Raw genomic sequence first — 13,037 nt, 5'->3', positions numbered from 1 at the left:
TGTATTTAATGCATTCAAAAAAATATATATCTTCTTTACAAGGAAAATATTTGTACTTTGCATTAAATACATAGAATATATATATAAGTAGAATACACGTGGTATAAAATGAATGAAAAACGTATAAGAGAAGATAGTTAGCGCTCCTCCGTTATATGCACGTATGCACTGATGCTACAAGACAGAATGATTGTGCTTTTATCATTTTGGAATAATCCACTTGGCCTAATAATTTGTAATGTTCTTAAACCCGTACATTAATTCATGCTTATCACAAACAATGTGGTCCAAACCTGTCAAATTAAAGAATTAATAATCCCCAAGACATGGCGTGGAGGGCATTGAATTGCATTGCCCTATTATTATCAATCAATTGGAACTGTCAAACACTGTATTTAATTTAGTCTAAGCTTTACATAAAAACAAAACATTTCTATTTATGCATTTATTTCCCCCACTCATCTACTTTTTTATTTTTATTATCTTCAGCAATTTTAAGAATTAAAATGATGATATTTTTGTTATTTATTTTGAGGATTTTATTTTATTGGCATTGATAATGCCATGGTTTTGAGGGAACAGAAAAATGGGGATGAAGGAAAGGGATAGGAGAGAATAGGAGGAGGAAAGTGAAAAGAAATTTCATAAAAATGAAAAACTTCGGTACCTACCTATTGGAAGCGATGGTCAGGAACTGAACTGCTTTATGTATGAAATAATTTTGTTCATAAGTGCTTTTTCTAGATGCGCTAAAACTTAAATTTACTGTTTATAAGTATGTTTTCTAGATGCGCTTTTATTAGAAGCACGTCGAAATTTTTTAAAAAAATCAAATTGCTTATTAAAAAAAGTACTTGGAAGTGCGTCTTGGAGAAGTATTAGAAAACGTTTTTATGACCTAGAAAAAAAACTTTGACTTTTTTGTCAAACAAAATCATAAGTGTTTTATGTGTGAAAAACTCATTTAAAAAACAGTTTCAAATATGCTCTAAAAATTTCAACATCATTTTAATGAAATAATACTTGATGCAGGACGCATGACCTTTTTCTTTGCGTGTTGAATGTTCATCCATTTTTCTATGAGTTTATCATTGAATGATATTCAAATTTGCAGGTTGGTCGAGCCCCAAATCAGAAGCCAACATGAATGAAATTTGCTGCATTAAGCCACTAACCTGAGAACACAGCAACCAGTATTTTAAAACGAGCAGGTGAGGTTGAGATTGTACTCTTTGTCACCTCTATGGCAAGAAAATGAGACATCATCTAAAGTATTAGTGCTTACAATTCCACCTAACCACATAGTCAATGCATGCGGCAATGCATGAAAAGAATAAAAAGGATATGCAGAGTATCAAATTAGCAACAAATTGGCCCTCATTTTCACACTTACTAGACCACAAGAAAAATAAACTAATTGTTGTAATATAAATGTGGATGCTCCACGATGAGAAACAAATGGAATCACTTGATGCAAAGTGAAGCTATGGCATGAGAGGGGGTGGTGTGTGCAATAACTTTGCAAATTGCATGTAACTTTTGACCTGAAAATCAGATAGAATTCAACTTTCCTTCTTATTATTGTGATTTTCACGGATATGCCATCATATTTTTGCTTATAAACAGGCACTCGAGAATGCCTTAAAGATCATATTCAGAGAAGAGTGATAAAAGCATCAATAAAAAGTCTCATAAAAGAGAGAAAACAATACTATCACGTGTAGTATCATAAGGGCATTTTCAGCGCACCTCTTTTGCCCGGGCATGAGGGGGCCTAGGCCCAACAATTGGCTCCAACGCGCAAGAGCAAGACTGGGCAGCTGGTGGGCTCCACAAGCTTGAGTAGGCCCAAAGGCAAATCTTGCCTGAGTTTGCTGAGGTCATTGATGACCTCAACAACGAAAAAAAAGATAGAAAAAAACTAAAAAAATACCAAATATTTCAATTTTTTTTATAAATAAATACCTAATCATATTCTTTACTTCCCACACCAAAATTAATAGTTTAAGTATAAAAAATAGAAAATAAATTAAAGTGAATAGTAATTGCCCTTACCCTTTGGGTGAAAACAAAAAAAGCAATGCTGCCACTATTCACGTAAATAATGACAAACCTTGTCTTGTCTTTGTCTTACTCTTGCCTTTTGGGGTGTGGAGGTGCTCTAAGAGTAAATACAATTATGCTCTTATATTTCGTCTGTTTCAAAACACTAATATATCGTGCCGCATGTCAGTTTGCAGCTCTAATGGATGATATTAGAATTTCAAACTAAGGCGAAAATAACCTCACATGTGGATAAATGCATTTACAAGCCTTAATAGACCATGTTACAACCCGGTAAGACATAAATTACCTTGAACACGACAACAACAAAAAATGCCTCGCTAAAAACATGTGAGACATTTTATTTTGGTGTTTAAAATTCAATGTAAATTATTTTTAAAAAGGTAAATATTAAAAAAGTAGTTACTTAAATTATTTGCCTCCTTCAAAGTCACAAGCTTTTGGTGAGGCAAAATTTTATAACCAAGCACTGGCGGAATTAGGAATTTTTTAACGAAGGTGTAATGTTAGTTAGGATTTATATATAGTCAAACACCTAGAGTACACCTCTTCGGTTGAGCAAATGTGCAATATGCAGCACCTATAATAGTTTTTCCGACAAAAGAAGATGCAACTACACCTCATCGCGCCTTAATAAGTCCGTCACTGTAACCAAGTGCCACATAGATCCATTGTCATACTTTGAGTTCCCAGACAATGTTTGAAGAAAACTCATTCAAATATCAATTGTTTCAATAGTGCCCTCGTAGATGGTTGTAGACTAGAAGACTGCTTAGAAACCCATATGGCCTATAATAAATATATATAAAAAATTGAATAATGTTATAGAACTAGAATAATCAGAGAATATGAGAAGTACCACTAAATATTATGAGTATATTGGGAGTGGAATTATATTTGCTCTTTGTGGTGTTTACACCGACAAAATTTCTTCTAAGATAGAACTCACTCTCTCTTTTCTTCTCTGACTCTGACTCTCTTCTCTTCTAATTGGTTGTGTATTTTACAACTTAAGAAGAAGCCTATTTATAAGCAATTAGAATGGCCTCCCGTGGATGCATCTTCAACATTTTCTCCCAACATCATCATTCATCCCAATATCATAATTTCATCTTCTGACTAATACTCCCGTACTTTATTCATGTGGACTTCACTCCTTACTTTATAACAAATAAAACTTTTTTTTTTTATAAGTTAAACTTAAAGCATCTTGTGTAACAAGCTTTGTAGATTAACCCAATAAAAAGCAGCTGTAAACAAAACATCTTGTTCTTATGCTTAGACAAAATAATTATTTAAAAGAAAAAAGAAAAAGAAAATCTTGTTCTTGAATCTTGATAGTTAAGCAAGCACCTTAATCCTTCCCGCCATTTCTATATTCAGTCTCACTCTCTCAGACCTTTGTCCAGAAAACCCACTATTTTCCCCCAATTCTTCTCCATTTGATGCTCTCCCGATCACTGTGTTCATGCTATTGCCTACGCCCACACTCTGTCCACCATCTCAGCACCTCCATTTCTCTCTTCCGCTCCAAACCCTCTTCTCTCTCTCTCACCCTCATTTCCCTCTCCCCGAAAAACCCTAATCTTCGCGCCATGTCCTCTCGCCCCTCCGCCTTCGACGCTCTCATGTCCGGCGCTCGCGCCGCCGCCGCCAAGAAAAAGCCCCAAGCTTCACCCTCCAAGAAGCGAAAAACCCTAGAACCTAACCCTATTGAAAACCCCCAATTGCTATTGAAACCCGAAAATGGCAGTCCAACCCAAGCCCCAGAATCCAAGGAAGTCAAAGAAGCTCTAGAAAGTTCTAGTAATGGCGGCCAGGTGGTTCCCCTCGCGAAAAAAGTGTGCGCGGCGGCAGGTGCTCAGGAGCGGATGGCGGAATTGAAGAGCCGAATCGCTCTGTTGAAGAAGAAAGCCGGTGACTTTGACCCGAAATTGATGGCGAATTGGGGCGAGGGCGAGAGGGTTCCGTTTGCGTTTGTTTGTTTGGCTTTTGATTTGATTGCTAACGAGACGGGTCGGATTGTGATCACGGATATAGTGTGTAACCTGTTGAGGACTGTAATGCACACCACGCCTGAGGATTTGGTGCCCGTGGTTTATCTGGCAGCAAATCGGATTGCGCCGGCGCATGAGGGATTGGAGCTTGGAATTGGGGATGCTTCGATTATCAAGGCGCTTGCAGAGGCTTGTGGGAGGACTGAAGCACATGTTAAGAAACAATACAAGGTAATTTCCATGTGGGTTTTGTGCGTTTTTTATTGAGTATGTATCGAGTTTTGTGTGATCAATCATTAATGCGGTTGTTGTTTATGCACAATCTAGTCCATCATATAATGTAGGAGGATGAAACAACAAGAAAGTTAATAAAGCTCTGCTCGAATTTGTTGATTTATTTCATTCTTTATCGAGTGAGGTTGCATTGAAATTTTTTGAGGATGTGTATGTCCTTTGTTCTATGATGGTTCAAGGGCTATATTTGAGTTGATGTCCCATCACATGCATTCTTCTTTCAAATCTTCCTGGAACTTGTCTGATTTATGTAGGATTTGTTATTCAACAGTGTTTAACTTTTTGTTTATGACTGCATTTCCTTTTTCTTTCCTCTAATGATAATTGGGGTTCACATTGATAGGAATTGGGAGATTTGGGTCTTGTTGCAAAAGCAAGCCGTTCATCTCAATCTATGATGCGCAAGCCTGATTCGTTAACTGTCACCAAGGTTTTCAGTACATTTCGTCAACTTGCTAAGGTGATCTTCATATTTCCACACTTAAAATCCTTAATTTTAATAAATTGATACATTGATTTGGATGCTTTTTTTTGTCTTACAGGAAACTGGACTTGGTAAGTACAATTTTGTTTCCTCAATTGATTTTTTTCGTTTTTGGGTCTAGTACTCTAACCTTTTACCACTCCATGCAATGATACTTTGGACTTTATATCTACGTTTTATATATGCATTGTGTTGGGAAGTTATCCCAATTGCAAAACAATGTGGGAGTGTCAAATGTCATGGTGATCAAAGTCCTTCATAAGTATAGCTTATTAATTGCCTCCAAGGCCTCGGCGCCCATGCTTGTCTGTTTCTTTCCTTGTCAAACTACTTTTGCTTTGGAAGCAGTTTTTTCTTTCTAGAAGGCCTGTATTTTTGGTTTTATTTTTATTTCAAATTATGCCTTATGGAACCTAAAAGGGGGGTTTTTTGGTACATGCATTAACATATTTTTCGTCATGTAGTTTATGAATGAGAGTTTCTTTTTTCTTTTGTAGTGTAAAGTACTCTATGTAATGTAATTAGCTGGTGAATTGTTTTCTCTTAGATCATTTTACACTAAATTTACTGGTGGGGCAGGAAATATGAAGAGTTTGTGGAGGGATTAAATTTTTTATACTCTATGATACTGATTTTGTAATTAACTTGCCCCGTGCTTTTGAAATTTAATAGGAATCTGGGAAGGATAGTCAGGAGAAGAAAAAGAACCATATCAAGGCACTTCTTGTTGCTGCCACTGATTGTGAACCTCAATATCTGATCCGTTTACTTCAGGTTGCAGTTTGATCACATACTAGATTTCAGTTGTTAACTCCTTTTAGCCTATTGTAAGGTTTAAGTGGTTTTCTCTTGTAGACAAAGTTGCGAATTGGGTTGGCAGAGCAGACTCTCTTAGCTGCATTGGGACAAGCTGCAGTGCATGCTGAAAAACATTCTACACCACCTTCTCATATTCAGAGTCCTATAGAAGAGGTCTGTTTAGGTTCGTCGGGTCAAATGATAGAGTTATAACTTATACTGAATCTTCCTGCCATCAGATTTTCTGGATACTGAATTTTTTTACCTAAAACTGAATTAGCAGTGAACTATGAGTTCAGAATCTTTTGTGTCAAAGACCTTTGGCTATTATACCATTATTCTTGATATTTGTGAGAATATATACAAGCTGAGCTGAATTTGTGTTGGTGGTTTCTTGTTTTTCTCGTCATAAGTTCTTTACAATTTTGATTGATCAGGCTGCAAAGATTGTTAAGCAAGTGTACTCTCTACTTCCTGATTACGATAAAATCATCCCTGCCCTTTTAAGTGGTGGTGTGTGGAATCTTCCGAAGACATGTAGCTTTACTTTGGGTGTCCCAGTGGGACCTATGCTAGCAAAGCCAACTAAAGGTGTATCTGAGATTGTACAGAAGTTTCAGGATACAGAATACACCTGTGAATACAAGTATGATGGAGAACGTGCCCAGGTTATACCATCTAGTTGAAATCCCACATGTAATTTTGTTCCGCCTGTGATATATTATGTGCTGTAACATGCTCATCCCTTACAGATACATTACATGGATGATGGTTCTGTTGAGATATACAGTCGAAATGCTGAACGAAACACTGGAAAGTTCCCTGATGTTGTTGTTGCAGTGTCGAGGTAGGCTTCTATCTTTGGTTGTATATGGTACTTCATATTGAATTTAGGTGTGAGAATATCTGAGGGAGTGTGGTGCTCTAGAATAAAAGTTCCATATTTTGACATCTTCATGTAATTCCATCAGTTGTGCAATTCTTGGTGTGCCAACAAAAAGTGATGTGTAAAAGAGTTGGTTGGTTACTGATTAAATTTTCAAACTGCTTTTGGGATCTATGTTCTATTACTATGCCACTATCAATGTAACTAATGTCATATAATACATAATGCACTGAATAAAATTAAATATTTTATATTTCTGAAAAATAAGACTTGCTAAATGGGTGTCAAGGCATCTGTTAGTGTAATAAAATGAATGCCTGGCGATCTGTGGTTTGAAATTTTCCAATCTGTATCTGACTAGTTAACTTGTGAAAAGTTTTTATAATGAAAGAGCTCTACGGTTGCAGCTTCATGTTATCCAAAAGACCAACTGTGCTTACTTTTCAGTTGCTAATGCTTTCTGTCAGCTTTCAGGTTAAAGAAGTCATCTGTAACGTCATTTGTTTTGGATTGTGAATTGGTTGCTTATGACCGTGTAAAACAGAAAATTCTTCCTTTCCAGGTAAATTATTTTCACATTCCACTCCAGAATTGTAATTGTCTCACAAAGATCTCAAACATTTGTATGATTTATATTATTGCATTTCTAATATAATAATATAGATCATAAAATTTTGGAAGAGCAGTTACCCTCATACCTACCAAAAGTTTGACTCTTGCCCTCCCCACTTCTTTGAATAGTATGCATATGTGATTATGTGTGTGAGTATATTCTTCTTGTGTGAGTACTTTTTTATATATTTTATTTTATTTGTATATATATATATATATTTTTTTTAAACACCAGGTATAGTATTTACTACTGATGATGTTGAGTTAAGATAGAAAATTTCTTTATGAGAAACTATCATGGCAGGTACTCAGCACTAGAGCTCGTAAAAATGTGGCCATGAGTGATATTAAGGTCGATGTCTGCATATTTGCTTTTGACATGTTGTATCTTAATGGACAACCACTAATTCAGGAACAACTGAAAGTTCGTAGAGAGGTACACTCTTTTCCTTTCTTCTCAATTAGATTTTAGAATTTACTGCTATTTTTCTTCTGGATAGGAGTAATTGTGCTTCTCTAGAAATTCATGATTTATATTGCCAAGTTGGAGCAACATGTCTTTCTGATTATTTACTGTAGGTGGAGTGAAAACTGATGTCGAAATTATACTCTCTTTTTTTCCTTTTCTTGAATTGTCAGGATGTATGGAGGTAATTGGTTTGTCTATTTTCGTCATGCCCATTCACACTTAAGTTTGAAATTACTTTATGTCCACAGTGGATGGCAAAATGTTGATAGGTTCCCTGAATTTTTGCAGCAGGGAAATGTTTGGATTGGTATCTAACCAATGCGAGTAGTGTGGCATGCAATGGCATCCCTAATTTCCTTTAGGAATAAATACTGCTGACAAGGATTATTCTAGAAGTTAATTATTGCTTGCCAAATACTAGGGAAAGGTTTTATTTTAGAAGTTTTTTGTGCATGTAGCAAAGTAATGGCAGTAGTATTATTCACGAGTTGAGCTATTGGATCTTTACTTCTAGTACTTCAATTCTATGTATTAGTTTCATGTGTCTAGAATGGGGAGTGCAAAAAGTTTAAAGAGCCAGCTGTACTGTTACTTGTATTCCTTTTTTCTAGTATTTTATTAGTCTTAAAGGATGATGCGTTAAAAGTATTATTTTTTATAGGAAAAATTAAACTTTAATGAAAGTGAACAACAAACTGCAAGAAAAGACGGAAAAAGGGTGTCTATCTATGCTGGATAGTATCCTTAACTCATATTGATCTTAGTGATATTATGTGAAGGGTGCCCTGTTGACTGAACTTTTCAATTTAGGTGCTACCATTATTACTGTTGCAGGTATCATTGATACAAATAAATTTCTGGATTTCGACCATTGTTCATTCTTGTTCTGTTATTTCACGAGAAAGTACTAATATATTCTTACATGTGGTTGTGTGTCTTGTGCAGAGTCTTTATGACTCTTTTGTGGAAGAAGCTGGATTTTTTCAGTTTGCCACAGCAATAACATCAAATGATATTGAAGAAATACAAAAGTTTCTTGATGCTGCAGTTGATTCAAGGTATACACTTCGTGCTTTTGATTTTTCAAGAGACAAGTGGATATGATCCTTCTGATGGAGTAGTTCAAATTTCCTAAACGTGTTCATGATACATTTGTATTACAGCAGGGTCACAAATTTTGCACAAATACATTTCATGAATGTGGCAAATAATAATAGTAATATACTCTTGAAGAGATCCCTTTAGCTTGCTAAAATCAGTTTTGTTGAGTAGCATTTATTTGTTTTTAGTTCATTTGCACTTTGGCCTGTCACATACTTTCCAGTTAATTTTTTATTTGTAAAAGTTTATCCTCATTAAACCATTACTTTTTATGTTATTCCTTCATCCTGGCATGCAGTTCTGAGGGTTTAATTATCAAAACATTGAACAAAGATGCTACTTACGAGCCTTCAAAGCGGTCACTTAACTGGCTGAAATTGAAGAAAGATTATATGGAGAGGTAAGTGATATGTCAAGTGTTTTCCATTTTAGTAATCCTCATAAAGCTTTGTTCATTTCTGTTTATTGGCTTGCTGTGACATACAGTATTGGGGACTCACTAGACTTGGTACCTATTGCTGCTTTCCATGGCCGGGGGAAACGTACAGGTAACTGTAATGAAACATCATTTTCAGTTGAATGAATAGGCACTGTCCGGTCAAATGTTTGTTTCTGTGGAATTTAATTTAAAAAAACTCCCCGCTTTCTCTTCCAAGAAATAAGGAAGCCCTTAAAAGTTTTCCGGTCATTTGCATCTATCATTTTTCTCCTCATCTTATTGGCCCAGCTATCTTCTTCCTCAAACTGTCACCATCTTATTTTAAATTGAAAGACAAGGGGGAGGTGATAATAATGATCTGGTCTTCCTTAGGTGTCTATGGTGCTTTCCTCCTTGCTTGTTATGATAGCAACAATGAAGAGTTTCAAAGCATTTGTAAAATAGGTAAGTGCAATTTGTTTATGCATGTGTTGGCAGCCTTTACTATGATTTCCAAGTCCCTTTACCTATTACTGATCAGTCTGCCTAATATCTTGATGCATTACAGGCACTGGATTCTCTGAAGCAATGCTTGAAGAACGTTCTGCCAGTCTCCGTACTAAAGTGATACCCAAACCTAAGGTATTTTTTTTCTTCCACTTAGATTTTGCCACAAAAGACTGTTTATGTATTTGGTTCTGTGGATTCTCTTGCTAATTTTTACGTTCTTGTCAATTGCAGTCATACTATCGTTATGCAGAGACGATGAATCCTGATGTATGGTTTGATGCCTCTGAGGTAATAACCATCGCCTTTTGTGTTTGCTGTGCATAAACTTTTTTTTTTTTAATAGAACTACCTCTATGCTTAGTTTTTGTTACCCAGTTCTTTTTTCCACATTGAGATTATAAGTTTTTTGACCCTTGATTGCTTACAAAGAAAAAAAATCCCCTTTAAAATGTAACTAATCCCAAAGAAGTTTACATTATTTTTCAGGTAAGCACTTCCTGGATTGTTTAGTTGATTCCTCCAAGTAGTTTGGATTCTTAAGCTGTCTAGGTAGAACCTGTTGGGAAAATAATAGACCTAATAGGATATTGCTTCAATACAAGTAAACGTTTATCAAAATTCACTTCAGGAATGATGCTATTCTCAAATTATTTGCCTAATGGATATTAGTTTTTTAACAGTTTTTCCAAGGGTTGAGATAGGTCCACTATAATTTTAAACTTATTTGGGCAAGCAATTTAAAGAGGCTATCAAAGTGGTAAAATACAAATTTGTGGAAAGGAGCAACAGCATAAGCAGGAGAGATGGTGTGAGGAGCAGCAATTTTAAGCATTGTAAAGTTCAGAGCATTTCTGGGGCATGCTTGTAAAAGTAAACTTTTTATATGCGACAGTTGAGAACTTAAAATCTTGCATGAATGAAAAATAAGTTGGCTCAGTTGTCATAAACATTATTTGTATCTTTGCACATTGACATATCTTCATTCGGAAAATAGTGAATTCTTCATCTTGGACAAAAATGTTAAAAAGGTGAAATGTGAACCAATTTGTTCGATTTACCGTGATTGTCATTTTTTTTTAAAGATCCAAAAAGATGCGAGATTAAATTTTGTGGTGTTTTCTTGCTGTATTAGAATATATTGTTCACCTTCACAGATGCATGTGGACATTTCTCCCCCTTTTCTTCTTAATAATTCAGGTAGAATATGCTGTGATATACTGAGCAAATTAGCAACTGTTTTGCCAGAACTCAATCCCTGAGCATTTGGTGTTACCTAGGGAAAGTTTACTTTTATTTTTAAAATATAATTAAATTTGTTGCACCGTAATTTTGATAGGTCTTATGCAGCTCTGTCAGGTTAAGTTCTTTTTCCCCTTCAATCTCTATTGATGGGAAGTTTCTGGATTAGGAAGTTAGAAGGCTAATGAAATTTATTACTTCTAGTTTTCTGTTTGTTGGTTGTCAAAAAATGCAATTGTGGAAAATTACGTGGGTTTATCTAAACTTTTGTTTTAAAGGGGTAGACTTGTAAGATACAGCATCTTCTCATATTGCCTGTGGTGTAATTTCTCCCAGGTTTGGGAAGTGAAAGCTGCGGACTTGACTATTAGCCCTGTTCATCGCGCCGCAGTTGGCATAGTGGATCCTAATAAGGTTCACTGGATTTTATTTTATTGTACTTATCATTGTATAATTCTATTTGCTATCACTTTGTGGAATGCAAATTAGATGATGTGTTTTCTTCCTCTAATTCCATGTATACATGTAATTAGGGTATTTCTCTTCGATTTCCACGTCTTGTTCGTGTTCGGGAAGATAAACCTCCAGAGCAAGCCTCATCATCTGCGCAGGTGAAGATAACTCTGGTTATGTAATCATTTTGATTCAATATTATACATATGAATATGCATTCTCTTACACTTCTTTGAAACTTCAGGTTGCTGAGATGTATTCTGCTCAAGCTAACACTCGTTCGAACAATCAAGATGACAACGAAGATGATTAAGGAGCAAAGTTATGCTATATTTCTCTCATTTCTGGAGATGTCTGATGTGCAAAGACCAGCAGTCTTGTTGGTACAGCCCATGTGAGTAATCTGAATGTGATGTTTATAAGTTTAAGCCTATTAGGGTTTAACCAGTGCATGAGGGCCCAGTTGCCATCCGTCAGCGTGTTCGCCAATAATATAGTGCCAGAGGGCCGAAGCTATGCCGAGGAGTCAAACATTGAGATTATCAGTGGTAATGTTTCATCCTGTACCCTTGACCACTTGAACCAAGGGTCATGGGCTTAGCAATTCTAATGAGCACAACTTAGGAATATTATATGTTTTAAGCTACACACTAATCTTGTTTTTTATAATTTGTGACATGTCTCAATTGAATGCCAGTGATTCTGTTGATAACAACAAGATGAGAGAATTTTCACCACAGCTAGTAGCTACACATATTGACATTAACTTACGGAGTCATCCTTTCTACTCTTTAACATATTGACAGTAAACATTTTGTCTGCATTTCATATTTTTGCATAAATACAGTTGTCTTATTTACACGTTACATCTTTTTCATGCTCTTGCGCCTAATAATACAATTCCTCCGTGTTACTTGCATGGCTGCATCAACCCTCAACCTTCAACCTTCAACCCCTACCACATAGGTATAATGTATAGAAAATGGTGTGGAAGTCTATTTCTAATAATTACGAAGAGACAAGACGTTTCCAGTTTTGAAAGGATGGGAGGAGGTCTTGTCTTAATCCTTTGAACGAAGAGCTGTTGGTCAAGTGGGTCACAATCGAACCATTGAATCTTTCCATTCCTTAAGCTTCTGCCGTCTTGAACAAGTAATAAATCAAGTAGCCACCGCTGTTGGGTTTGGATTTTTTGGCCTAAATATTCTAACTAGTTCTGGGTTTCATATTTGCCTCCGCAAACCTCACGTGGGTTATCCACCAGTCCTACACTTATTCCTGATGAAAGTTTCAATTTCCTTGTCTATGCTCAATTACTTTTGGGGTTCGTTTGGTGCTTAGGAATGGATTGGATTATATTATCCACTAAATCTGAGATATGTTGAAGGAGGAAAGAAGGTTGCTAGCATTCCTCTTTCCGTTTTGGGGATTAGAAGGTACAAGTTATAAGCTGGTGTTTGTTATCCTATCATTTTGTAGGGATTAGCTGTGACAAGTTTTTTTTCCCAAGAGTAATCCATCTTCTACCTTCAAATTGGTCAAAAAAATTTCATTTCTTCTTTAAAATGCCTTAAATATAAGGAGTTATTCCGTCTAATCCAATACTATGCACCAAACGAGCCCTTACAAGGATAGAGCTTTGCTTTCGACATTGTTTAAGTCTTTGGCCAGTTGTCAAGATATGTTTGCGAGACTTATTAAGACGTGCATTC

The 13,037-nt window shown here is 35.8% G+C and overlaps 1 protein-coding gene across 1 annotated transcript; it reads left to right on the top strand.

Moving 5' to 3' along the window:
* On the top strand, nt 3,216-12,167 carry LOC18772664 (DNA ligase 1). Its single transcript, XM_007207081.2, has 17 exons — nt 3,216-4,292; nt 4,699-4,815; nt 5,512-5,613; nt 5,695-5,811; nt 6,075-6,305; nt 6,390-6,484; nt 6,998-7,085; nt 7,440-7,571; nt 8,550-8,662; nt 9,004-9,105; nt 9,192-9,253; nt 9,517-9,588; nt 9,692-9,765; nt 9,865-9,921; nt 11,209-11,286; nt 11,406-11,483; nt 11,570-12,167. The coding sequence occupies exons 1-17, from the start codon at nt 3,510-3,512 to the stop codon at nt 11,636-11,638; spliced, it is 2,370 nt and encodes a 789-aa protein (XP_007207143.1). The 5' UTR covers nt 3,216-3,509; the 3' UTR covers nt 11,639-12,167.

This window comes from Prunus persica, chromosome G6, assembly GCF_000346465.2.
Source record: "Prunus persica cultivar Lovell chromosome G6, Prunus_persica_NCBIv2, whole genome shotgun sequence".
In the NCBI taxonomy this organism is placed as follows: domain Eukaryota; kingdom Viridiplantae; phylum Streptophyta; class Magnoliopsida; order Rosales; family Rosaceae; genus Prunus; species Prunus persica.
Note: the sequence above shows the minus strand (reverse complement) of the source record. Positions and strands in the feature narration are given on the sequence as shown.